The following is a 23,710-nucleotide window of genomic DNA, read 5'->3' on the forward strand; positions in this document are numbered from 1 at the left end:
TGCCTACTGGACAGGATCTATAAACTTCCCTAAAAAAGCATTACATGCAAAAAAACAAAAAAAAAGCATTACATGCAGAGAAGTATTCAGTATCGCATTAGCAACAAGCACCCCAAGCACAAAGGCTGTGGTATCTAAATACCATTTTTTACTAAAAGGAACCAATGCACCTAGGAGAAAGGGCTGATCCCAGGTCTGCACTGAGTGTCTACGAGAAGAATCTAAAACATTTTGTTATGCCAGAAAGAAAGTAAACTATCAAGCACTATAGTTGCCTGGTCAAAAGAACTCAGAACCCACTCAGTTCCCACTGGCCAAATAAGGAAGAATTTGAGCATAAAAATAATAAACATTTTAGAAATATATGAAAAATGTTAACAACCATGAGTTCATGTGGTGGTGGTTTAGCTGCTAACTCATGTCCAACTCTTGCGATACTATCAACTGTAGCCCACCAGGCTTCTCTGTCCATGGGATTCTCCAAGAAAGAATACTGGAGTGGGTTGTCATTTCCTTCTCTATCATGAGTTCATAAATATACTTAAAAACTAGAAGGTGACCAGGGAATTAGCACATTCTGAAAACTAGGAAATACAGGAGAAAAATCACCATTTACCTTACTCTTCCTATAAAAACTGTACAAATATTTAATGATGTAAAGTTTATTATTATAAAAGAATTTCTGTTAGTAAATGAAGACTTAATGATCAAATAAGAATATTACCATTTTGTAACTCAACAAATGTCCGTCTAGTCAAGGCTATGGTTTTTCCAGTAGTCATGTACAGATGTGAGAGTTGGACTGTAAAGAAAGCTGAGCGCCAAAGAATTGATGCTTTTGAACTGTGGTGTTGGAGAAGACTCTTGAGAGTCCCTTGGACTGCAAAGAGATCCAACCAGTCCATTCTGAAGGAGATCAGCCCTGGGATTTCTTTGGAAGGAATGATGCTAAAGCTGAAACTGCAGTACTTTGGCCACCTCATGCGAAGAGTTGACTCATTGGAAAAGACCCTGATGCTGGGAAAGATTGAGGGAAGGAGGAGAAGGGGACGACAGAGGATGAGATGGTTGGAAGGCATCACTGACTCAATGGACATGAGTTTGGTTGAACTCCGGAAGTTGGTGATGGAGAGGGAGGCCTGGCATGCTGCGGTTCATGGGGTCTCAAGGAGTCGGACACAACTGAGCGACTGAACTGAACTGAACTGAATGAAATAAACAGATGCTTTCAGACTGTAATGCTGGAAAAGACTCTTGAGAGTCCTTGGACAGCAAGGAGATCAAACCTAAAGGAAATCAACCCTGAATAGTCTTTGGAAGGACTGATGCTAAAGCTCCAATATTTTGGCCATCTGCTGCAAAAAGCCAACTCATTAGAAAAGACCCTGATACTGGGAAAAATTAAGGGCAAGAGGAGAAGGAGTGATAGAGGATGGGATGGTTGGATGGCATGACTGACTCAAAGAAGGTTAAGTTTGAGCAAACTCCAGAAGATAGTGAAAGACAGGGAAGCCTGGTATGCTGCAGTTCATGGGGTCACAAAGAGCTGGACACAACTTAGTGACTGAACAACAACAACAATGAAATAACAGACATAGACAGCAATCATCAGTGGTTGCTAAAACTATTAGCTGAAGAGGTGACAAGAAAATTTATGTTGTTTATCATAAACTTTATCAGGTTGACACATCTAACCCAAAAACCAAATCATAACATGACAGAAAGATAACCAGATAGTGAATGCTTCTTAAAGCTATGCAATAGGAAGTAAATAATAACACCTATGAAGTCTTTTCCAGAGAAAAAACAAAAATCCTGCAATCTGAATAATCCTGTAGATTTAACTATAAGTTTACAAAAAAAAAAAAAGAGAGAGAGAGAGAGAGGACATCATATGTATCCATACAATTTGCAAAATTCAGAATGTGTGAAATTCTACATAATCATTATTTTTTAACAAATAGTCTGCGATGAAAAAATTAAAGGGGAACCTACCGACAGAAAAACATCAAATGTAATGTGGAGACTTTGTTTAGGTCTTGATTTCAGCAAATCAATTGTAAAATATAGAATAAAATTAAATTTGAAATTGAGTGTCTCCTGTACGATATTCAGTTCAGTTCAGTTCAGGTGCTCAGTCGTGTCCGACTCTTTGCAACCCCATGAATCGCAGCACGCCAGGCCTCCCTGTCCATCACCAACTCCCGGAGTTTACTCAAACTCATGTCCATCAAGTCAGTGATGCCATCCAGCCATCTCATCCTCTGGCGTCCCCTTCTCCTCCTGCCCCCAATCCCTCCCAGCATCAGAGTCTTTTCCAATGAGTCAACTCTTCGCATGAGGTGGCCAAAGTATTGGAGTTTCAGCTTTAGCATCAGTCCTTCCAATGAATACCCAGGACTGAGCTCCTTTAGGATGGACTGGTTGGATCTCCTTGCAGTCCAAGGGACTCTCAAGAGTCTTCTCCAACACCACAGTTTAAAAGCATCAATTCTACGGTGCTCAGCTTTCTTCACAGTCCAACTTTCACATCCATACATGACCAGTGGAAAAACCACAGCCTTGACTAGATGGATGTTTGTTGGCAAGGTAATATCTCTGATTTTTAATATGCTATCTAGGTTGGTCATAACTTTCCTTCCAAGGAGTAAGCATCTTTTAATTTCATGGCTGCAATCACCATCTGCAGTGATTTTGGAGCCCCAAAAAATAAAGTCTGACACTGTTTCCACTGTTTCCCCATCTATTCCCATGAAGTGATGGGACCAGATGCCATGATCTTAGTTTTCTGAATGTTGAGCTTTAAGCCAACTTTTTCACTTTCCTCTTTCACTTTCATCAAGAGGCTTTTTAGTTCCTCTACAGTACTGTTAACATTTTATACTACTCATATTGCCAAGAATGTTCTTTTTAAAAGCTCTTTTATAATTTATATATATTCATAATTCCAGAAAGCTTAACCTTAAATACTTATCAATAAAATAATATGACTTCTGGAATTCATTTTAAAAGAATCCAAAGGACTGGAAGGAAGACTATGTATTCATCACTAGGGGAATCTTCCTTACCCAAACATCAAACCCTGGTCTCTTGGCACTGTAGGCAGAGTCTTTAAGGTCTGAGCCACCAGGGAAGGCCCAAGAATAATGTTGTGGGTAGGTATTCCCTTCTCCATGGGATCTTTCCTACCCAGGGACTGAACTGGCATCTTCCATGATGCGGGCAGATTCTTCACCATCTGAGCCACCAGGGAAGCCCTTATTTACAGTAGTTGATTAATATAGGTGCATTTGTTAACTTACTTAAGATATGTATGAATACAGAGATTGGGTATTCCAAGTGAGTTGACTAAATTTATTATTTCTGATCTCCTGCCTCATCAATAAAATCATTAAAGACTGAAAACTACTACTCAGAAAAAGAAACATAGAACAAAGTTAGAAGAGAAAAAAAAGTAGTTATGAAAGTACAGTGTGGGTGGGCACGCAAAAACTTCACTGAGAAAAGGAACTTCAATGCCTACAATTGGGGCAGGAAGCAATGGTCTACCTCGAGACTCCTTATCTGTTATCGAATGCCAAGGGAACAAGTTAGTAAAGAAGAAAAACACCTAATGGGGGAATTAGAAGGCTAACAATGCGGAGCTTTGTAAATCACAAATCACTTAACCTGAGTAGGTTTTGGAGCATGCTGCTGCTGCTGCTGCTAAGTCGCTTCAGTCGTGTCCGACTCTGTGCGACCCCATAGACAGCAGCCCACCAAGCTGTCCCATCCATTAAATAGTAACAGCAACAATAATAATTGTGTTGCGTGTACTAGCTGCAGACCTCGCACTTGTCCTAAGGTCTTTGCATACTTTATCCTCAATTTCATAGCAACCCAAGGAGGTGGCGTAGGCGACTGACGTAAACTTTTTAGAGGAGTACTGAATGAGGTAGGCATCAATACATGGGACCATATCTCAAAAGAGGAGACTGAGGGTCGGAGGCCAACAACTCGTTTAAGGTTCTACACTGGAACGACCTGGTGCAGCCAATATTCCACGTTTGTTTAAACACGAAAGAATGCTTTGAACACTCCAACACACTGAACTATACATGAAAGAAGCTTGTGAGTGCTCGGTGTGAAATTCTGGAGAACTCAAAACTGTTCCCACAGACCTACAGGTTTTCGTCGCTTTACACACCTCGGTTCCACGGGGGAAAACAAAACAAAACAGCCCTTCACTCACCGCTAGGAAGCCTGTCCTCACCGCTGGACTTCAAGCCCTGGCTTCCCAACGCCTCCACCCGCCAGCCCCCAGCTTTCTCTCATCTTCGGTGTGTGACCTTCGAACTACATCTCCCATAAAGCCGTGCGCGGACACCTGCCCTTCACCGGAAGTTCTCGAGGCTCCATCCGGCGCCGGAGTGTGGGGTTTCCCCGGCTCTTGGACTACAAACCCCGGTGTCCGTTACTGTGGTCACCTGTGGGTTAGTAGCAGCAGCGGCGAGTTGGCGGGCCCAGGGCCCCTTCTGGAGCCGGTAACCAGTTCTCTGTGCTCTTTGCGTCTCCGCGCTGACGGGCCCTGCGCTGCTGGGTGGTGTGGCGCAGCCTCGCTCTAGGGCGCGGACGCAGGTGTGGACTTAAGAGCCTGGGCTTCCGGGAGGGGGCTGGGCGCACAGCCGACCCAGCACAGTCTGAGAGGTGGGGATTCGCTGTGGGTTCATTTCACTATGTTTAAAGAATTCTCACAGTCCTGGCACGGAAACAGACATTCAAGGAACTTGGAGACGCTGGGGAGACCGTGCATGGGGCGGGGAGGGAGGCGTTTGGTAGGTGAGCTGGCCCTCGGGAATGCCCCAGAAATTCGGGTCGGTGACCGCAGTGACAAAGCTGTTTGTGAGGTCTGCCCTGTGTCTTGAGCCATGTGGCCTTGGACCAGTCAGGGGCCCTGGTCCACACACCCATAAAACTGGGTGTTGGTTTGGCTCAAGGTGTGAGACCGTTTACAGTCAAGATTCTTTAAAACCGTCTCTGAGGATCGTCCATATTCTTGGAAAGCAAGGGCAGCATTAGGCTAACTGAATCACCTCATCCTGCCTTTAAACACCCTGTCTTCAGAAGAACCTGAGGAGAAAGGAAAAAGTAAATCGAACAGTAAATCTGGACTTTAGACTTTTGTGTGCTCTTCTGGAATGAGTAATGGTTCTGTTTCTAGATGGCCTTTCTGGCGAGAAAGCCTAAGGGGTGAAAGTATACATTTTCTGCTTTTTTCTCCTGAAAATGCCTTATGCATAAGCATTGCACTGTGGGTACTGAATGGTACTGTATTTTTGGAGGCCAGTTTTGCCGTCAACCGGGAGTGAGTGGACTGTGGAGGAAGTGAGGAAGTGACCGTGACTTAAATATTACCTATAGAAAACCAAACTGAAGAACCTGGATGATATGATTTGAAGGAAAGGCAACTTCAAAGGGAAAACCATACATGAGTCTGTATACAGCAGTGCAAAATAAAATCCTGAAAAGTAGCTTCTGTTATTCATAATGTTTTTAATGCATTTAGAAATCTTAATATGAAGAGAATGGTGAAGTAAATTCTAGGGTAAATCCAAAGAAGTGAATTGTTTTCTAATCCAGAAGTCACCCCTCCTAATTTAAGTTATATCCAGAATTTCAGTATTTTGTTTCTATTCCTGTGAGTAGTTTTAGCCTATTTATAGGTAGCAGAAACATAATAAACAGGCAAGGTGAACAGACACAAAATAAGAAAGTTAATCTCCAGCCCATTTTTTTCTTTAAATGTTGTCATGCTGCTACTGATAGACAATTGATAAACAAAATTGCAGTCAGAACCTTAAAGACAACTGCTGTCAAAAATTATGGATTATATAACCTTTCTTTATAGCCTCAGTAGGTTATCCTCAGAAGGTAGAAACCTAGTTAGAATCCCAAATATTTTCTTAATAGAATTTCACAGAAAAAAAATCATACCATAAAAATGTACTTTGAGGAGTTTATAGACAATTGAAAAATGAACCATTTCCCCCAAAATTGTGCTCTACCACAATTCAGTGGTAGTTGTGCCCTACCACATTCAGCCCACAATTAGGAAGCATTTATTAGAGGATATGGAACAATTAGTTTCCATCCCTGGGTCTGGAAGATCCCCTGGAGAAGGGCATGGCAACCCATGCCATTATTCTTGCCTAGAGAATCCCGTAGACAGAGGAGCCTGGTAGGTGGCAGACCATGGGGTCCAACAGAGTCGGACACAACTCAATTTGGCATGCACACATGCACGCACACGTAGAACAGTTCTTTCTTACTGAAGTAACAGGGTGACAAAACAGACAAAGTTAATGATTTTAAAAGCTTCTGTGATTCAAGGATAGACAAAATGACCAATAGAACAGTGTTCAATAATAGATCCAAAAATATATGATCATCTCATTTATGACAAGTCTAATACTGCAATATAATGGGACAAAGACAATAAATTTGAGAATGACCCTGACTCAAATGGATTTTATCTGTTGGGATAAAAATGTATCATGACCCTTACCTCACACCATGAGCAAAAATCAATCCCTGATGGACTAATGAATCCCTGTGAAAGGTAAAGCAATAAAATTTTTTCACATGAAACTTAGTTCTTTGAATAGGATCATAATTTCCCTGAGAGGACAGATCTGTTTCTAGTATCATGTAGTCTAAGAGAATACTACTTGTCCTCTGCTAAAACCACCTGCTTTATTTCTATCGACTTTAACTCCCCTCATACCCTGATCTGTATTGGAGTCCCTCTAGTTTGCCTCCAATACACTTTACTGTTTGTCATATCTTTTACCTTATCCCCTCTCCCACTGATGTCACTCCCTTCAACTCTTCCACCAAAGTTCTTTATACATTATTTTATACATCCTTCATATTGAATTACATTTAAAATTCTCAACTGATAACAGTTTTTAAGTGTGTCCTGTGATGACACTTGACAGTTACCTTTTTAAGAGTAAATCGTTTTAGAAACCATAACTAATGTTCTAATTATATCAACACTCTGATAATGTTCAATCACTGATACAAGAAAGCAATTGTAAATGAGTTTTTTCCTATTTTCCTGTTTTAAGGAAGAAATGTCTTCTGTAAAAAGAAGTCTGAATCAAGAAATAATATCCCAGTTTCACTATTCAGCTGCAGAAGGAGATATTGCCAAGTTAACAGCAATACTCAGTCATTCTCCATCTCTTCTCAATGAAACTTCTGAAAATGGCTGGACTGCTTTAATGTATGCTGCAAGGAATGGGCACCCAGATGTTGTCCAATTTCTACTTGAGAAAGGGTAAACATTTTAGGCTGTGCCACCTGGAGAGTGTCTGGTTTAATTTATGGATAATGTATTTTCTTTTCAATTTTTTGTATAGCCATATTTATAATATTGGGTTTGTAAATAACTCATTGAACAGTCTTGTTATATAATAGCATAATTTCTAATTTAAAACTTTTTTATTGGGGAATTAACTTTTCATACTTAATAGCCAAGCAGTTAATCAGTTAATCTAATTTTTTTCTGAAATAAAAAATGTAAACCTGCCCACTATGACCACTGAAAACGCCTTGTAAAAGTTTAATATCCCCTTACAGCACATAAAATGTATGCTTTTTATTTTACAAATAATCTTCCAGAAATTTTAAACATCCACTGTCTCTAACTTTTAATCATTTATGATTGGTTTTTAACCTTTCCATTAATATATTATGTCCTAAAAGAAAATGAAATTATGTAATTATTAAATAGAGGGACTATCATGTATATCTAGAAAATTTTATTGGAATAAATACTGAAGAAAATGTTTGCTATTTTATATTTTGCTTCCATCCATAGATGTGACAGATCCATTGTCAACAAATCAAGGCAGACTGCACTGGATATAGCTAAATTTTGGGGTTATAAGCATATAGCTAACTTATTAGCTAATGCTAAAGGTGGGAAGAAGCCTTGGTTCCTAACCAATGAAGTGGAAGAATGTGAAAATTATTTTAGCAAGACACTACTGGACCAGAAAAGTGAAAAAAGAAATAATTCTGACTGGCTGTTAGCAAAAGAAAGCCATCCAGCCACAGTTTATATCCTTTTCTCAGATTTAAATCCCTTGGTTACTCTAGGAGGCAATAAGGAAAGTTTTCAACAGCCAGAAGTCAGGCTTTGTCAGCTGAACTACACAGATATAAAGGATTATTTGGCTCAGCCTGAAAAGATCACCTTGATTTTCCTTGGAGTAGAACTTGAAATGAAAAAAGAGTTTTTTAATTATGCTGGGGAAGTCTCAAAAGAAGAAGAAGATGGGTTGGTTGCCTGGTTTGCTTTAGGTATAGATACTGTTGCTGCTGAAGAATTTAAGCAAAGGCATGAAAATTGTTATTTTCTTCATCCACCAATGCCAGCTCTTCTGCAATTGAAAGAAAAAGAAGCTGGTAAGAAGTGAACACTGGTTTACTTGTATTGGTAATAATCTGGTTTTGGGTACTGGATTAGAATTGCATATATCTGCAATTTCTAGGAAGCACACTTTTTCCAGGAAGCAATGAAATTAGGCTGTCTTCAGTAGAAACTTCCTGACATTCTTACCCTAGAGGACTACTCTTCTGGGTGGTAACAGCAGTTTTAATCAACCAAGACTAGTTTCCCCAGAATTAACCCTAGTGCATACTGGTTTCATTTGATTATTCAGTGAATGATTATTGAGTGCCTGCTATACATTAAACATGCTGGCAAAGACCTTGACTACTTTGCTTTGTTTTCTGTTGCTTGTTATACCAGTTCACATGGGGTCATATGTATCATGCTCAGAAATGAGGGATTTTAACCTAAATTCCATTTAAATGTTGTAATCTGGCCTGTGTTTTAAAAAAGAAAATCACTCTAGCTGCTTTGTAGCTCATGAACTGTAGATAGTTAAGTGTGGAAGTCAGGAATCCTGTTCTGAGGAGGTTGAAGATTGTAGTGCCTAGGTAAGAGAATGCAGTGGTTTGGATTAGTGGAGTAGAGAGAAAGGGAGAGTTCTGAGATATTACGAAGGTAAAACTGATAGGCCTTGAACAGTAGGTTGAGACTTGTAAGTGAGACAGAGATGATGCTAACATTGATTACAGCCTGAGTTGTTAAGATGATAATAGGAGAGATGGAGGAAAAGTGATATAGTCAAGGTATATTTTTGAGAGAAAATCAGCAGTACTTGTTAATGGAGTGGGTGTGGAGTATATAATAATGAAGTGAAAGATTAAGAAGGACTGCTAAGTTTGAAACTTTAATCATTTGGTAGATACTAATAAGCTTTATTGATAAAATAATACAGAGTCATGGGTAGAGCAAGGGAAGCAGGACAGACTTGAAGTAAATAAATGAAGATTTTATCTTTGGGCATGTTATGTTTTAGAGAAGGGAAACAGAGTCTGGAACAAAGGAAAGAACTAGAATATACCTGTATGAGAGTCATCAACACAATGGTGATGTTTAAATCCCAGGAAACTTTGAGGTTGCATAAAAATTTGAGAGCAAGCAAGAAGGAGAACCTGAGAATCGCCTGAATCCCCCTGAGTTTTAGAGGTCAGATAGGAGAGGAGCCATCAAAGATGATGTTGACAGTATGGCCACAAGTAAGAACAGGAGAACATGCTTGTAGAAACCAAGAGAGCAAAGTGTTTCTTGGAGTTACTAGTCAAATATATTGAATGCTGCGGAGAGTTTGAGTAAGATGAAGATAAAGAATTTTTTTTCAGAGTCTTTGGTTTGGTAATATGAAGCTGTTGGTAATTTGACGAGAGGAGTGTCCATGGAATAGAAGGAGTAGAAGGTATACTACGGTAGACTGAAGACTTAATGGGAGGTGAGGAAGGGGTCACTTGTCAGTGTCTACTTTCCCTTAGGTAACCTGGCAGGCTCTTCCAGAGACCTCTTAGACACTCATCCCAAAATCGGGAGTGTTATGTTTTATTCTCTACGTCTGTGGAAAAAACACTATGAGTTTAAAATTTCTTCTCTGTATATGTAATTACATGTACAGCTTCAAAGAGAGTCGCACAGAGTCGAGCATGACTGAAGCGACTTAGCAGCAGCAGCAGCATATAATTACAATATCTTAAAAAATAGTAAGGAAACTGAGGCTCTTTTACTCAGCTGCTGTGTAACCTTATATAGATCCATAACCTCTGTGTGCCTCAGTTTCTCCTGCCAAAAATGAGGATAATAATGGTATCTACACTATAGTGTTGCTCTAAGCATTAAATAAGATGATGTGTGTGAAGATCTTTGCTGGGTGCTTGACACGCAGTAAGTACTCAATAAATGTTAGCTTTTATTGTAATGAGAGTGAAATAATGGCGGTACTTTGAGGTAAGTTACATATTACAGAGTAACAGAGCAGGCAGATATTTAATGTTGCCTATGTTCATTGAATGTCACTGTTCCATTTGTTTTGATTTATGGCTTATTCATTTTTCCCAGTTTAAATCATTGCTATTTATGGTTATTTTATTTCAAAATCCTTAGACCAAATAATCTATTTTAGGGGAGAGAAGTTTTGTCAGGCATTTGAAATGTAGCATTTCTACTCTTATTGCCCCAATTCTACTATTTTTGGTCAGGCGATATTAATTAGTTTTTGAAGTATCAGGATAAAAGTTGTAGAGATGGTGTACATAGTCTAAGATTTATTCTATTGGGCATTTTTGTCATAAACAAAGTTAATCACAAGAGTTGTAAACACAATATTTAAAAAAATATTCTATGTACTTTCCAGTTATAAACAGAATATGTTCCACAGTGACCACACCAGTACTGTCTTAGGTACCAAGGAAAGTAGAGATGGATTCCTACAGTTTCCTAGTAATATTTCATTTATGGTCCAAATCTAAATTAGGAACTGTCTTTGTAGTGTATTTTTATGAAAGTCACTATTGTAAAGTCTTACCTGGACTTCCCTGGTGGCTCAGATGGTAAAGAGTCTACCTATGATGCGGGAGACCCGAGTTTAGTCCCTGGGTCAGGAAGATCCCCTGGAGAAGGAAATGGCAACCCACTCCAGTATTGTTGCCTGGAAAATCCCATGGACGGAGGAGCCTGGTAGGGATGGGATCACGAAGAGTTGGACACAACTGAGCGACTTCACTATTCTAAAGTCAGTATACACTAGAGTTATGTATATCCAAAATTTACAAATCACCTATGGTAAAAGCCTAAACTAATACAGTGTATATGGATGTTAGTACATCCATCTTATATGAGAGTTTTATTTCATTAGTCCAAATTAAAGGTAAATCTAATTTTCATTTGTCATCTGTAGAATTTAAATCTTTTAATTTAAAAGACATATACAGATAACAAAAATAGGAAAATAAAACCTTTGATCACACACCTACAATATAGTACATGTCTTTATTATGACTTAAGAATGTTCTTTCCTTATGTATTAATTTGTTTACCAAAAAATAGGAAAATAAAACCTTTGATCACACACCTACAATATAGTACATGTCTTTATTATGACTTAAGAATGTTCTTTCCTTATGTATTAATTTGTTTACCATTTGTCATTGAATTAAAGCGTCTTTTGCTCCCGTCATAGGGGTTGTAGCTCAAGCAAGATCTGTTCTTGCTTGGCACAGTCGGTATAAGTTCTGCCCAACCTGTGGAAATGCAACTAAAATTGAAGAAGGCGGCTATAAAAGAGTATGCTTAAAAGAAGACTGTCCTAGTCTCCACGGTGTTCACAATACATCATACCCAAGAGTTGGTAAGCCTTTTCTTTTACGGTGAAATCTCGGCCATCTGTAAACCCTAGGGAATAAGACATTCTGGAAAGACAAAATTTTGAGTTGCTAAGGAGCTTTACCTTTTCATTAAAAACATGTTTAATTTAACCATTAACACTGTAAGTATTAAAGTATTACCTAATTTGATGACTTTTAAGTAAAGGACATTGTACATAACTGACCATTTCTTAACCTTGAGTTAATTAGCATGAATTTGATGCGTTGAGGTACAGGATTTCAAAAGCCCACCATCTGCGTCCATTTAGTGAAGGGGGGGGGAATACACCCTAACAGTCCAGAACCTTCTTGCAGCATCACCAAAATAGCCTGGAGCTAGCTTCTCCATACTGCTGGTGTCTGCTTCTACCTTCTCTTTCCCAATCGCTGATTTGAATTAGCTGTGGACTTGGAAATCTGATTAACCAGCCCTTTAAAACTGCGCAAAAAGGGACAGACCCAGCCACCCCTGAGGGTGTCTGGGAGTAAAGTGCATGGCCTAGTGACAGGTGTTTGCTGCTTAGAGCACTTCACATTTGATTACCGATCCTCAGTCATAATCTAGTGAGGCGAACTCACTGAATTAGCGGCTTCTCGAATCATTCCAGAAGTCACTAATGCAGAGAATATTATTTAAATAAATTAATTTTTTAATGGCTTTAACCATCAAGCCATATTAGCTTTTAAAAACACTTTGTTAAGGACGAGAAAGGGGCGACAGAATGAGATGGTTGGATAGCATCACCAACTCAGTGGACATGAGTTTGAACAAACTCTGAGAGATAGTGAAGGACAGGGAAGCCTGGAGTGCTGCAGTCCATGGGGTCACAAAGAGTCAGACGCAACTTAGTGACTGAACATCAAACAACAACAAGGATTGGGATGGAAGGAAACATTTACTATGGTAAAGTTTGAATTTTCTCCATGCTATATATTAGTTACTTAAGCTTCTAATTAAAAAAAAAGCCTCGCATACTGTAAGTATACAATACTTAAAATAAATCAACATTTATTGTATACTTACAGTATGCGAGGCTTATTTTTTTAATGCTTATTTTTTATTTTTATCTTATGCTTATTTTTTGTGCTATTAAGATGAGAAAGAAGACAAAAATGGCCTTTCTTTAGCTTACTGACAGTATTCTATGCAATTTCCCTGAAATACTGTCTTTAGGCAGATAGAAACAACCTCTTGTAACTAGAAAAGAGTCTTGTTCTTACAGGAGGTACACATTTGTATTATCCTATTAGTGACTTTACACAATGAGTCTAAATTGTTTTTTCCTATCATTCATACATCTGATTTTTTTAAACAGATCCGGTGGTAATCATGCAAGTTATTCATCCCGATGGGACCAAATGTCTTTTAGGCAGGCAGAAGAGATTTCCTCCAGGCATGTTTACTTGCCTCGCTGGATTTATTGAACCTGGTGCGCCTTTTCTTTATAATTTTTATAGTAATTTCCATTTAACATATGATTTCTAAACAAAAGTTTTGGACAGCGTTTGAAAGTAATCTCTGACGAACTATCATGTTATAAAACTGGGGTATTTTAAAATATTTTCTGTGTTTTAAATAATATAATTTTTGTTGTCATTAGTGGAATAATTTCATCTGTTTTAAAAATTCTTTGCTTTTTCATATATTGCTCTTACCCAAGGCATCACTTCCTTCTGTACTAGACTCAGTTGTCACCTTTTCAGAGAGACTTTCCCAGATGGAACCAAGTAAATTAGTTAACCCCATATCCTACATTCACAGTCCCTGTTATCCAGTCTGGCTTTTCCCTAGAGCACTCATCAGCACCTAACAGGGTATATATGTAAGTATGTATTTACTTATCTACCTTTCTTTTTATTTATTTATTATTTGCTAGTACCAGAAAGTAAGTTCCATAAAGGCAAGGACTTTGTTTTATTTATTGCTCTATCCCAAACCCTTAGTGCATATGCCTCCTATGTTGTAGAAGTTCAATAAATATTCAAAAAGTATTTGTGGAATAAATGAATATATCTAATTAGCACATGTTTAATCTCAATTTCCAGTATCAATCTACACTGATAGATAATAATAGTACTAAACATATGAACTTTTCCAAAGGCTTTCTGTATATTAAATCATATTGTCCTCATACAACTTTACATAGTAGTTACTATTTCACCATGACAGCTGAATAACTTGTCCAAGAACAAACAGCTAGTGAGTGAGAGGACAGGCACTCAGACCTGGGCCGTTTGGCTCTAGGTCCCTGCTCCTAATTACTGTGCTTGCTCCAGTAGCTCCAGGTCATGTTTTTAACTGCTGTGTAGCCTCCCATTTATGAATATTCCACAATTCATTCATCCACTCTGCTATAAGCTTTTACCTTTACCAGCAACACTGCAGTGAATCCTTGTGTACATTTGGCCTTCGTAGGGTGTATATCCGAGAGCAGGGCCGCTAGCTCATAGACCATGAGCATCTTCATCATTTCCACGTATTGCCAAGTTATTTTCTGAAATATCCCTGCCAATTTACACTGCCTCTGGAAGTACATGAAATGTCTGTTATTCCTCATCTTTACAGAGTTAGGAATATCAGGACTTTTATTTGCTATTCTGATAGATTCATGAAGTGGTATGTCATTGTAGTTTTAACTTTTATTTCCCTGCTGATGAAGCGTCTTTTTCAGATGTGTGTTAGGCATGCAGTTTCTTTCCCCTTGAATTTTATATTTTATATTCTTTGTCTGTTTTTGTTTTGGTTGTTTAATCTTTTTTTCTTATTGATTTTAGAGGTTTTTTAATATTCACTGTGTGCTAATATTTATTTAGGTTTGGTCTTGTAGATATGCTAGTGTAAAAGTTATCTTTTCAATATTTTTTATAAACATAAATTAATTTTATATAGGAAATTTACCAATCTATTTGAAATAGAAAGCTATATTTAAATAACAGAATATTTCTAAACTTTCAGATAACCTTAACTTAAAATTATTCCATTTAGTCTAATTCTCAATTTCAATAAATCAGAAATATAAATTCATTTATAGGCATCACTTTATTTTATCATAGCTGGGTCAGTAATTATCTAGAGAATAATTATTTGGAAAGAGAAAATGAGTTTCATTTTATGCTGTTTTTAAACTTTTAGTGTTATTTGATTTTTAACTCTTTGGAAAGTGTTATCTGTAATAGTTGTTTGACAACATAAGAAAAATGTTTCAAGATTTTAGTGAGGAAAAGGTTAACCACATAAACAAGATAATACATAAAATGTTTGCATAGTGTTTAGCCAATAGTAAGTAGGTACTGGATATTTGTAGATGTTAAAATTTTTTAAATGTAACAAATTTAGGCCTTTAAGAAATGAAAAGTTTCCTGGCATTTTGATTCTGTATGTTATATTTAAATTTTTTTTAAAAAAATTCTGTATGTATATTTAAAAAAATAATGTTTCTTTAATTCCAATCTACTTTTAGGCTTCTGCTTTCTGATTCTATGAACTGGGTTTCTGTCCAAAGTGATTTTCAAAGGTTTGAACCATTTGGAGGACAAAATGTCCAGGGCATGTTCATCAGCTACTTGTTCTTTTGCCCCATTTGATTAGGGGAGACAATAGAAGATGCTGTTCGGAGAGAAGTAGAAGAGGAAAGTGGAGTCAAAGTTGGCCATGTTCAGTATGTCTCTTGTCAACCGTGGCCAATGCCCTCCTCCTTAATGATTGGTTGCTTAGCTGTGGCAGTGTCTACAGAAATTAAAGTTGACAAGAATGAAATAGAGGATGCCCGCTGGTTCACTAGAGAACAGGTAAAGTTCAATTTAATTTCCTTCTCCTATTGATTGTTCTCTGACTGTATTGGTTTGGGCATGTAGCAAGGATACATGTTTTCAACAAGTTGAATGAATGGCTATGGCCCCCTCATCATTCACGGATTACAATGTAATTGATGTGTCCTATATTACCCCTGCTGTGACATACTTCTAGTAATGATGAGTCTGTGCCATTTTCTTATTTCAGATGCTGTTCCCTGAGATTAATGATCCTTTCAGTGGCCTTAAAATGGGTGGTCATTATTTCAGATGAGAAGCAGGAATATTATTATTAGACATAGTTTAAAGTATTGAAACAAGTAACTCAAAAAATTTCAGTAAAACTGCATAAAAGTTTAGAAAAATTCTTGATCATTTTAAACGCACTTGACAAGACTGACAAAACTGTTTAACAAAGATACACTCAGAACTTTTTAAAACTCAGCCTTAAGTAGTACAATGAAAGATAAATTACTTGTCTCTGTCTTATATAACTCAGTGTCTTTGTATAAAAAACAGAGGGGTACACTACAGTAGTGATAACCTGAAATCCTTCGTCACTTTGCCTTCACAAAATTAATTTTATTTTATGCTCAACCTCAAAAAGTAGAAATTAGATTTTTTTCAGAATTTGATAAAAGGAAATTTTTTCTAAAGGTTCATTTTCACTTTGAAAATATATGTGTAGCAAATACTTTGTTCTTCTTTCACCTTATTTTCATCAGGAAAAATACCTTTCTGAAATATTTTTAAAATTGAATCACTAACTCAATGAAGCAACTAAAAATACTGTACTGAATTTTGCATGTTGAAAATGGATGTTATTACTTTCTCCTTTTGTTACTCACTGTGAAAGTTATTACATTTTAGTTAAATTGTTTTAAGAATAGATATAGTATTTAAGTATGATAGTTTTGAAATCCTAATACATTTTACTGTGGTGTATTTTAGGTTGTGGATGTTCTGACCAAAGGCAAGCAGCAGGCATTCTTTGTTCCACCGAGCCGAGCTATTGCACATCAGTTAATCAAACACTGGATTGGAATGAACCCCAATCTCTAAATCAAATAACTAAACTTTGACTATGTCTCATTGATTTCTAATCCTACTTATTCCTCAAGTGAGATTAGAAATGTTTAATGCTCTTTAGAATGTCAGCTTTTGTTAAATCTGAGTCAGCATTCTCTGAACTTTTTTGAGGGGGTTCTGCTCAACAGTTTTATCTCACAAAACTGTATCTCTAATAAGAGAAATCATGTTGTAAAGAAGTAGATTCTAAAATGTAAATAAACCTAAATTTCGTTGCCTCTTATAAGCATTCACCATTCACTAAAGTCCTGTTATGAAAAACGAGACAAAATATTTTTAATGAATTTTAAGCTTAATTTTTAATGTTTTCATTATTATGAAGGTCCTTTTGGTTGTCATTGGCTGAGTTTTGCTCATTTTACCATTTTACGTGATCCACTTTTTTCTCCTGGTTCTATTGTTCTGTCAATGACACTGTTATAGTGTTGCTACTAATCTGTTTTGATCAGTGTTAAGAATTTCTTATTTTAACAACTCTATTAGTGATCAGTATACCACACCTTCAGGGAAGGAGAATTTAAGTGAGAGAATATCATTGTGTCTGGGATCCCCTCTTAAACATAAAATTAATTAATATATCTATTTGTTAACTATACTCAAAGTTGTTTTTTAAGACAAATTAAAAATCTCTTCTCTTTTCCCTAAAATTAAACATATTTGAAAGGAATTCTTTCCAAAGTCAGATATTAAATAAAGTCTCAGATAGATTTACTTATTAAATAAAATGGCTTATGTCATTTTGTGATAAGGGAATGTATCTTCACTAGGAGAAAATTATATAATAATTACTAATAACGTTTATTAAACTCAAATACAGCATCTTGATTTTAGCCTTATTTCAACAATCTAAGCATTTATACAATAACTGTATTTTAGAACTGAATCAGTACGGTTTTAGAGAAAGTAAATTGTAGTAGTTCACAAGTTTGTAACAGAACTATTATATTTCACAAGGTTATTTTGAAATTGTTTTAAAAGTTCTTTTATAAATGTATAAATTTATATAATTTCACTCTTTACTATTCTATGGTAGAACTGGAAAAGAACTTAAAAACAATATATGTATGTAGTTCACTGCCCTTTTTTTATAGATAAGGAAATCCTAAAAGGTGAACTTAATTAATTTATCCATTAAAGGTGAATTGATTAATTAATTGATGACAGTTACACAATTACTAGTTATAATTGTTAATACAATTAATTATTGTTAATACAATTAATTATAATTACAATTAAGTAACTTAATTATTGATACAACAGTCTGTACTGCACAGTGCAGGATTCTCACTCTAATAGGAAGTAAAAACTATTACTGAAAGTAAATAAGTAATAAAATAGAGGATGATAAGACTAAATTTAATTTACCAAATACTGTTAATTAAAATTTTAGGCACTAAAGTTCATTTAAATAAGTTAACTTTTCTAAACAAAACTATATTTTACTAATGAACAATGATTTTCTTAGTAATTGATGAAGATATTGATATTAGGACTTTAGAGAAAATTCAAACTATATAAGACATTTAGATACACAATAAGATATGAACTTTGTAAGTATATAGAAAATGATGTGCCTTGATTATTATGAAATATAATGACTCCAAGTTCCACTTTATCCCAAATATACTTTTTATACTTATAGATTCTAAGATTACATCATAAAATTCTAGATTTTCATAATGTTAGGATAGCCAAGTAAAATATAAAGTATCAATAAAATTTATAAGTTTAGTTTTTTATATTTAATCCTATACCCAGGGAGAATCAATATCTAAGTAAATTATTGTTTTAATAATTATTCTTAAATTGCTAACCTCTGAGAGGTGGATAGTTACACATAAATAGAAGGACTAACAAAGAAATATTAGAGATTCAAGTACCGTGATTGTGTCCTAATGAAAAGGAAGGTAACAATACATTAAAATATTTGTTTATTTTCTGTTTCGTGTGTCATGTGTGGTTTTTTTTAAATATGATTTGATAAATGTTTTCTGAAAAATGGAAAAAGCCAAATTTTAGTCATCTTCCTCTGTTTAAAATTAGTAGTGTGTAAACAAAAAATACAAACACCTTTTACAAAGTTGCCATATTTGGAAGGCTTAATTTTTTATAATTTAAATGTATTTAATCTTTTTAATCTTTACAACTTGGGGTCACATATATTTGTATACATATATATTATGTTTTATATATATACACACAGAAACTTAACATATACACATGTACACATACAGTAAATTTTATCTTCTGATTTAAAGTTACATATCTAGTCTAATGTCTCTTTTTATTACTTGTCTAACATTACCAGTCTCTGCATTTTAATTTTTCATTTGGTTGGAAAAATGATTAAGTAACTTTTTCAAATATAAGGTTAGGGACATGGATTAAGATAGAAGAGAATGAAGCAACAGAGGGTAAGACCATTAGATGGAAGGAGAAAGTATAAGTTTTAATAAGCCAAATAAATTCAATTAAAATCTTATAAACAACAGTAGATAACTAGTCTTAGAACAGTGTTGCTAATGCGTATATAGCAAAATACTAGGTGAGACTGTACTATAAAACAAATCTATTAATTATTCACAATAAAATTCCCACAACGCAAATTTAATTAGGGATGAGAACCAGTTACTAGGTTCTGAATGTGTATGTGTGTACACATGTCAGTGTATTTGTGCAGGCTCATGCTCGCAAGAGGATGAGATGGTTGGATGGCATCACCAACTCAATGGACATGAGTTTAAGTAAACTCCAGGAGCTGGTGATGGCCAGGGAGGCCTGGCGTGCTGCAGTCCATGGGGTTGCAAAGATTCGGACATGACTGAGCGACTGAACTGAACTGAACTGATGCTTGCAAGCTGGGGGTGATGAGTAAAATTTATGTGCTGGGCTTAAAACAGCCAGTTTTCTCTTAGCAGAACAAGTATCTAGGACAAAGTAATCCAAAGTGCAAACTTAGGAGCGTCTGTCTTCAGATGTGAAAGATCTGGGTCTTGAGGCAAACCAGAAGTACTTGCAAAGCGGTTGGAAAGGAAGGGCTGAAGAGTCTGACACCAGTGCAGATGAGAGGGGTGCTCAGTAAGGGGGCCAAGCGCTTGGGAGCTTTGACACCCCAGGGGCGAAGAGAGGCGCAGAGGCACCGTGTGCTTTGAGGAGACCAGAAAAATAATGTTGCTAAGAGCCTGCATCTTTAAAGACAATCTCTTCAATCAGGAGAGAACTGTTAAGAAGTAACTTGTAAAAATAAACAGTACTGAAAAGGATTTTTTTTTTTTTTTCTACACTACACCTTGTCCTTTTTCTTCCCTGGACACTTGGGTAGAATTCAAAACAGCTTCTGAAAGGTGGTGTGCAATTTATATTATATCCAATAGAGTTTTCAAGTAATTTCATTTATTTGCCCAGCTTAGAAATGGTCACATGGAAAGTTACGTGAATGATGGCATGAGAAAAATGGGTCATCAGCAGCCTGAATTCTTTTATATGGGAAAAGTTCTTTCAACTATAAAGTAAAAATCTTGGGAATGTTGATTGGCGTACCAGGTGAATACTGTTTTCACTAAAGGATACCCACATATTAATATAATTGTACTCATTGGTGGAAGTAGCAGTTATAACTTGTCTTTATTCCTTCAAGAATGCATATGTCTTACTGCTAAGCAGATAACATCATACATTGGACAACAGATATTTCTCCTTTTCACAATTCCCATTATAATGATGTTCTACACCCTTATGGCAGAAAGTGAAGAAGAACCCAAAAGCCTCTTGATGAAAGTGAAAGTGGAGAGTGAAAAAGTTGGCTTAAAGCTCAACATTCAGAAAATGAAGATCATGGCATCTGGTCCCACCACTTCATGGGAAATAGATGGGGAAACAGTGGAAACAGTGTCAGACTTTATTTTTCTGGGCTCCAAAATCACTACAGATGGTGACTGCAGCCATGAAATTAAAAGACGCTTACTCCTTGGAAGGAAAGTTATGACCAACCTAGACAGCATATTCAAAAGCAGAGACATTACTTTGCCAACAAAGGTTCATCTAGTCAAGGCTATAGGTTTTTCCAGTAGTCATGTATGGATGTGAGAGTTGGACTGTGAAGAAGGCTGAGCGCCGAAGAATGGATGCTTTTGAACTGTGGTGTTGGAGAAGACTCCTGAGAGTCCCTTGGACTGCAAGGAGATCCAACCAGTCCATTCTGAAAGAGATCAGCCCTGGGATTTCTTTGGAGGGAATGATGCTAAAGCTGAAACTCCAGTACTTTGGCCACCTCATGCGAAGAGTTGACTCATTGGAAAAGACCCTGATGCTGGGAGGGGTTAGGGGCAGGAGGAGAAGGGGACGACAGAGGATGAGATGGCTGGATGGCATCACTGACTCGATGGACGTGAGTCTGAGTGAACTCCGGGAGTTGGTGATGGACAGGGAGGCCTGGCGTGCTGCTGATTCATGGGGTCGCAAAGAGTCGGACACAACTGTGTGACGGATCTGATCTGATCTGACAGAATAGTGGAGTGGCTGTGGAGCTTTAAAACAGATCTTAAGTTTTTGCTAATGGATACCTTTTTGACCCTGACATTGGGAAAGATTGAGGGCAGGAGGAGAAGGGGACGACAGAGGATAAGATGGTTAGATGGCATCACTGACTCAACGGACATGAGTTTGAGTAAACTCCGGGAGTTGGTGATGGACAGGGAGGCCTGGCGTGCTGCAGGCCATGGGGTCGCAGAGAGTCAGAGACGACTAAGTGACTGAACTGAACTGAACATTTTTCTAAGGAAGTCAGATAAGAGACAAACTATAGCAGAAAGAATGAAAAAATGTCCTGACTTTTCACTCCTGGGCTCATGGGAACTCCTTGTCTTATCCCTGATGGATTAAGAACATTCTCCTAACCACTTAATTCGGGAAGTAGTTTCATTTTTAGTAATGTGGAAGTTAGACCTAGCAGTAGAAATGGAAAATAGTGCTCATATCTATTTTAGAACAGAGAACTAGACAAGTGATCCAGTCTGAAGCTTATTTTTGTTTACTTTTTATCCTGCCCATTTTACTCTAGCCTGAAATTGCACTCTATTTGGAGCAGTATGATATTTTGAACACCTCAGTAGAGTACCTTATAAATATTTATTACTGCTTTCAGATAGCAGTGAGCTGAAGTCATCTCCATCAATGGGGTAAAAACTATTTAAAATGCCATTTATCCAACAGCTTTGCTGCTAAGAGTTACTTGACTTTTTTGCTTGGTTTACTTGTGTTTATAAAACAAGCTTAAATGTTCCAGCACCAAATAGTGTGGAGGATTTGGAACTCCAAAGGAAAGATACCCCAACCATGTGTAAATTCAAATCTCAGGAGCCGAGTTGGGCCAGACCATCATCTGCTCTGCATTGTCATAGTGAGGGCTTCAGTGGGAATCTCGCCAGGAGTGGGAAGCCAGTCGAAACACCGTGTGTTCTGGGATAACAAGAGAAAATACAGACCTGTGTAGCGGTATCTAATTATTATTATTTTGAAAAATACTCTTATGTTGTACAAATTACTAGGTTTGTCATACTGACCTTTTTCTTTATTTTCCCAGCCATTTTATATATCCGTATGAATAATACACATATTTGTCATTCTCTTAGATGGTATATTCATCACATAAATGCTTTGTTTTGTTTTGGGGCTTCCCTCTTGGCTCAGCTGGTAAAGAAGCTGCCTGCAATGTGGGAGACCTGGGTTCGATCCCTGGGTTAGGAAGATACCCTGGAGAAGGGAAGGCTACCCACTCCAGTATTCTGGCCTAGAGAAGTCCATGGACTGTCGGACACGACTGAGCGACTTTCACTTCACTTAACATGATTAGAAGGTCACATAAGTCTCTTTGTTCAGATAATCTAACATCAATATTAATAAATTATAAGTTCAATTTAAACCTAGTTTTCTGGACTTTATAAAGGTTATTTTTTCCTGTTCTAATATATTTCTAAGAATTACTATGGATCCCTTTTTTTTAAAAAGCTTCTTAGAAAACAACTCTAATTAGCTTATTCTCCTAATACTAATAATGTTTACATAGGCTTTACATATAGAATATTAACAATTTTTCATTTTATCCTTAACCCTATCAAATGAATAATAATATCATTATCCCCATTTTACATTTGGCTTCAGTTCAGTTCAGTTCAGGTCAGTCACTCAGTCGTGTCCGACTCTTCGCAACCCCATGAATCGCAGCACGCCAGGCCTCCCTGTCCATCACCAACTCCCGGAGTTCACTCAGACTCACGTCCATCGAGTCAGCGATGCCATCCGGCCATCTCATCCTCTGTCGTCCCCTTCTCCTCCTGCCCCCAATCCCTCCCAGCATCAGAGTCTTTTCCAATGAGTCAACTCTTCGCATGAGGTGGCCAGAGTACTGGAGTTTCAGCTTCAGCATCATTCCCTCCAAAGAAATCCCAGGGCTGATCTCTTCAGAATGGACTGGTTGGATCTCCTTGCAGTCCAAGGGACTCTCAAGAGTCTTCTCCAACACCACAGTTCAAAAGCATCCATTCTTCGGCGCTCAGCCTTCTTCACAGTCCAACTCTCACATCCATACATGACCACAGGAGAAACCATAGCCTTGACTAGACGAACCTTTGTTGGCAAAGTAATGTCTCTGCTTTTGAATATGCTGTCTAGGTTGGTCATAACTTTCCTTCCAAGGACTCATTCACATTGTTAATAAATAGGAGAGGCCACATTTGAATCCAAGTATTTCACTCTACCAGAGCTATCTTACAAAATTTTTCCACTTACCAGATTTATCTTACAAAATTTTCTTAATAATGCTGCCTTCACAAAAGTACATCCAGTCTTGATTTCTTCTTTTAGTCCTTTAAAGTTTAGTTATTTTTCAGGTTGGGCCTTCTACTCTCGTTACTCTGCATATTTCTGCAAGATCTTCACTACTTAGTATCCAGATATCTGTCTCCAGCTGTCTGTCAGACATACCTACTTGGATGTCTCAGAGCCTCCTAAATATTACATGTTTTAAAATTATCTTTTCTAAAAA

General features: G+C 37.1%; 1 protein-coding gene across 4 annotated transcripts; it reads left to right on the forward strand.

Annotated features, from left to right (window-relative positions):
• Positions 1-4,390: 4,390 nt before the first annotated feature.
• NUDT12 (nudix hydrolase 12) lies at positions 4,391-18,607 on the forward strand. Of its 4 annotated transcripts, XM_044947264.2 has the most exons (8): positions 4,420-4,686; positions 7,110-7,321; positions 7,865-8,454; positions 11,604-11,771; positions 13,104-13,217; positions 13,550-13,610; positions 15,377-15,576; positions 16,531-18,607. In XM_044947264.2, the coding sequence occupies exons 2-7, from the start codon at positions 7,116-7,118 to the stop codon at positions 15,525-15,527; spliced, it is 1,290 nt and encodes a 429-aa protein (XP_044803199.2). In that variant the 5' UTR covers positions 4,420-4,686; positions 7,110-7,115; the 3' UTR covers positions 15,528-15,576; positions 16,531-18,607. The 4 variants fall into 4 exon arrangements, with proteins under 4 accessions (XP_006056468.3, XP_044803199.2, XP_006056470.3 ...); XM_006056406.4 differs by lacking the exon at positions 13,550-13,610 and having other exon boundaries at positions 4,391-4,523; XM_006056408.4 differs by lacking the exon at positions 13,550-13,610 and having other exon boundaries at positions 4,427-4,686.
• The last annotated feature ends 5,103 nt before the right edge of the window (positions 18,608-23,710 follow it).

Source organism: Bubalus bubalis, chromosome 9, assembly GCF_019923935.1.
Source record: "Bubalus bubalis isolate 160015118507 breed Murrah chromosome 9, NDDB_SH_1, whole genome shotgun sequence".
Taxonomy (NCBI): Eukaryota; Metazoa; Chordata; class Mammalia; order Artiodactyla; family Bovidae; genus Bubalus; species Bubalus bubalis.

Excerpts from the sequence above, each read along its gene's own strand:
- NUDT12 (XM_006056406.4), top strand. The coding sequence starts at position 7,116 with ATGTCTTCTGTAAAAAGAAGTCTGAATCAAGAAATAATATCCCAGTTT. Across the intron at positions 8,455-11,603 it reads ATTGAAAGAAAAAGAAGCTG|GGGTTGTAGCTCAAGCAAGA; the intron begins GTAAGAAGTGAA and ends CTCCCGTCATAG. Across the intron at positions 15,577-16,530 it reads GCTGGTTCACTAGAGAACAG|GTTGTGGATGTTCTGACCAA; the intron begins GTAAAGTTCAAT and ends GGTGTATTTTAG.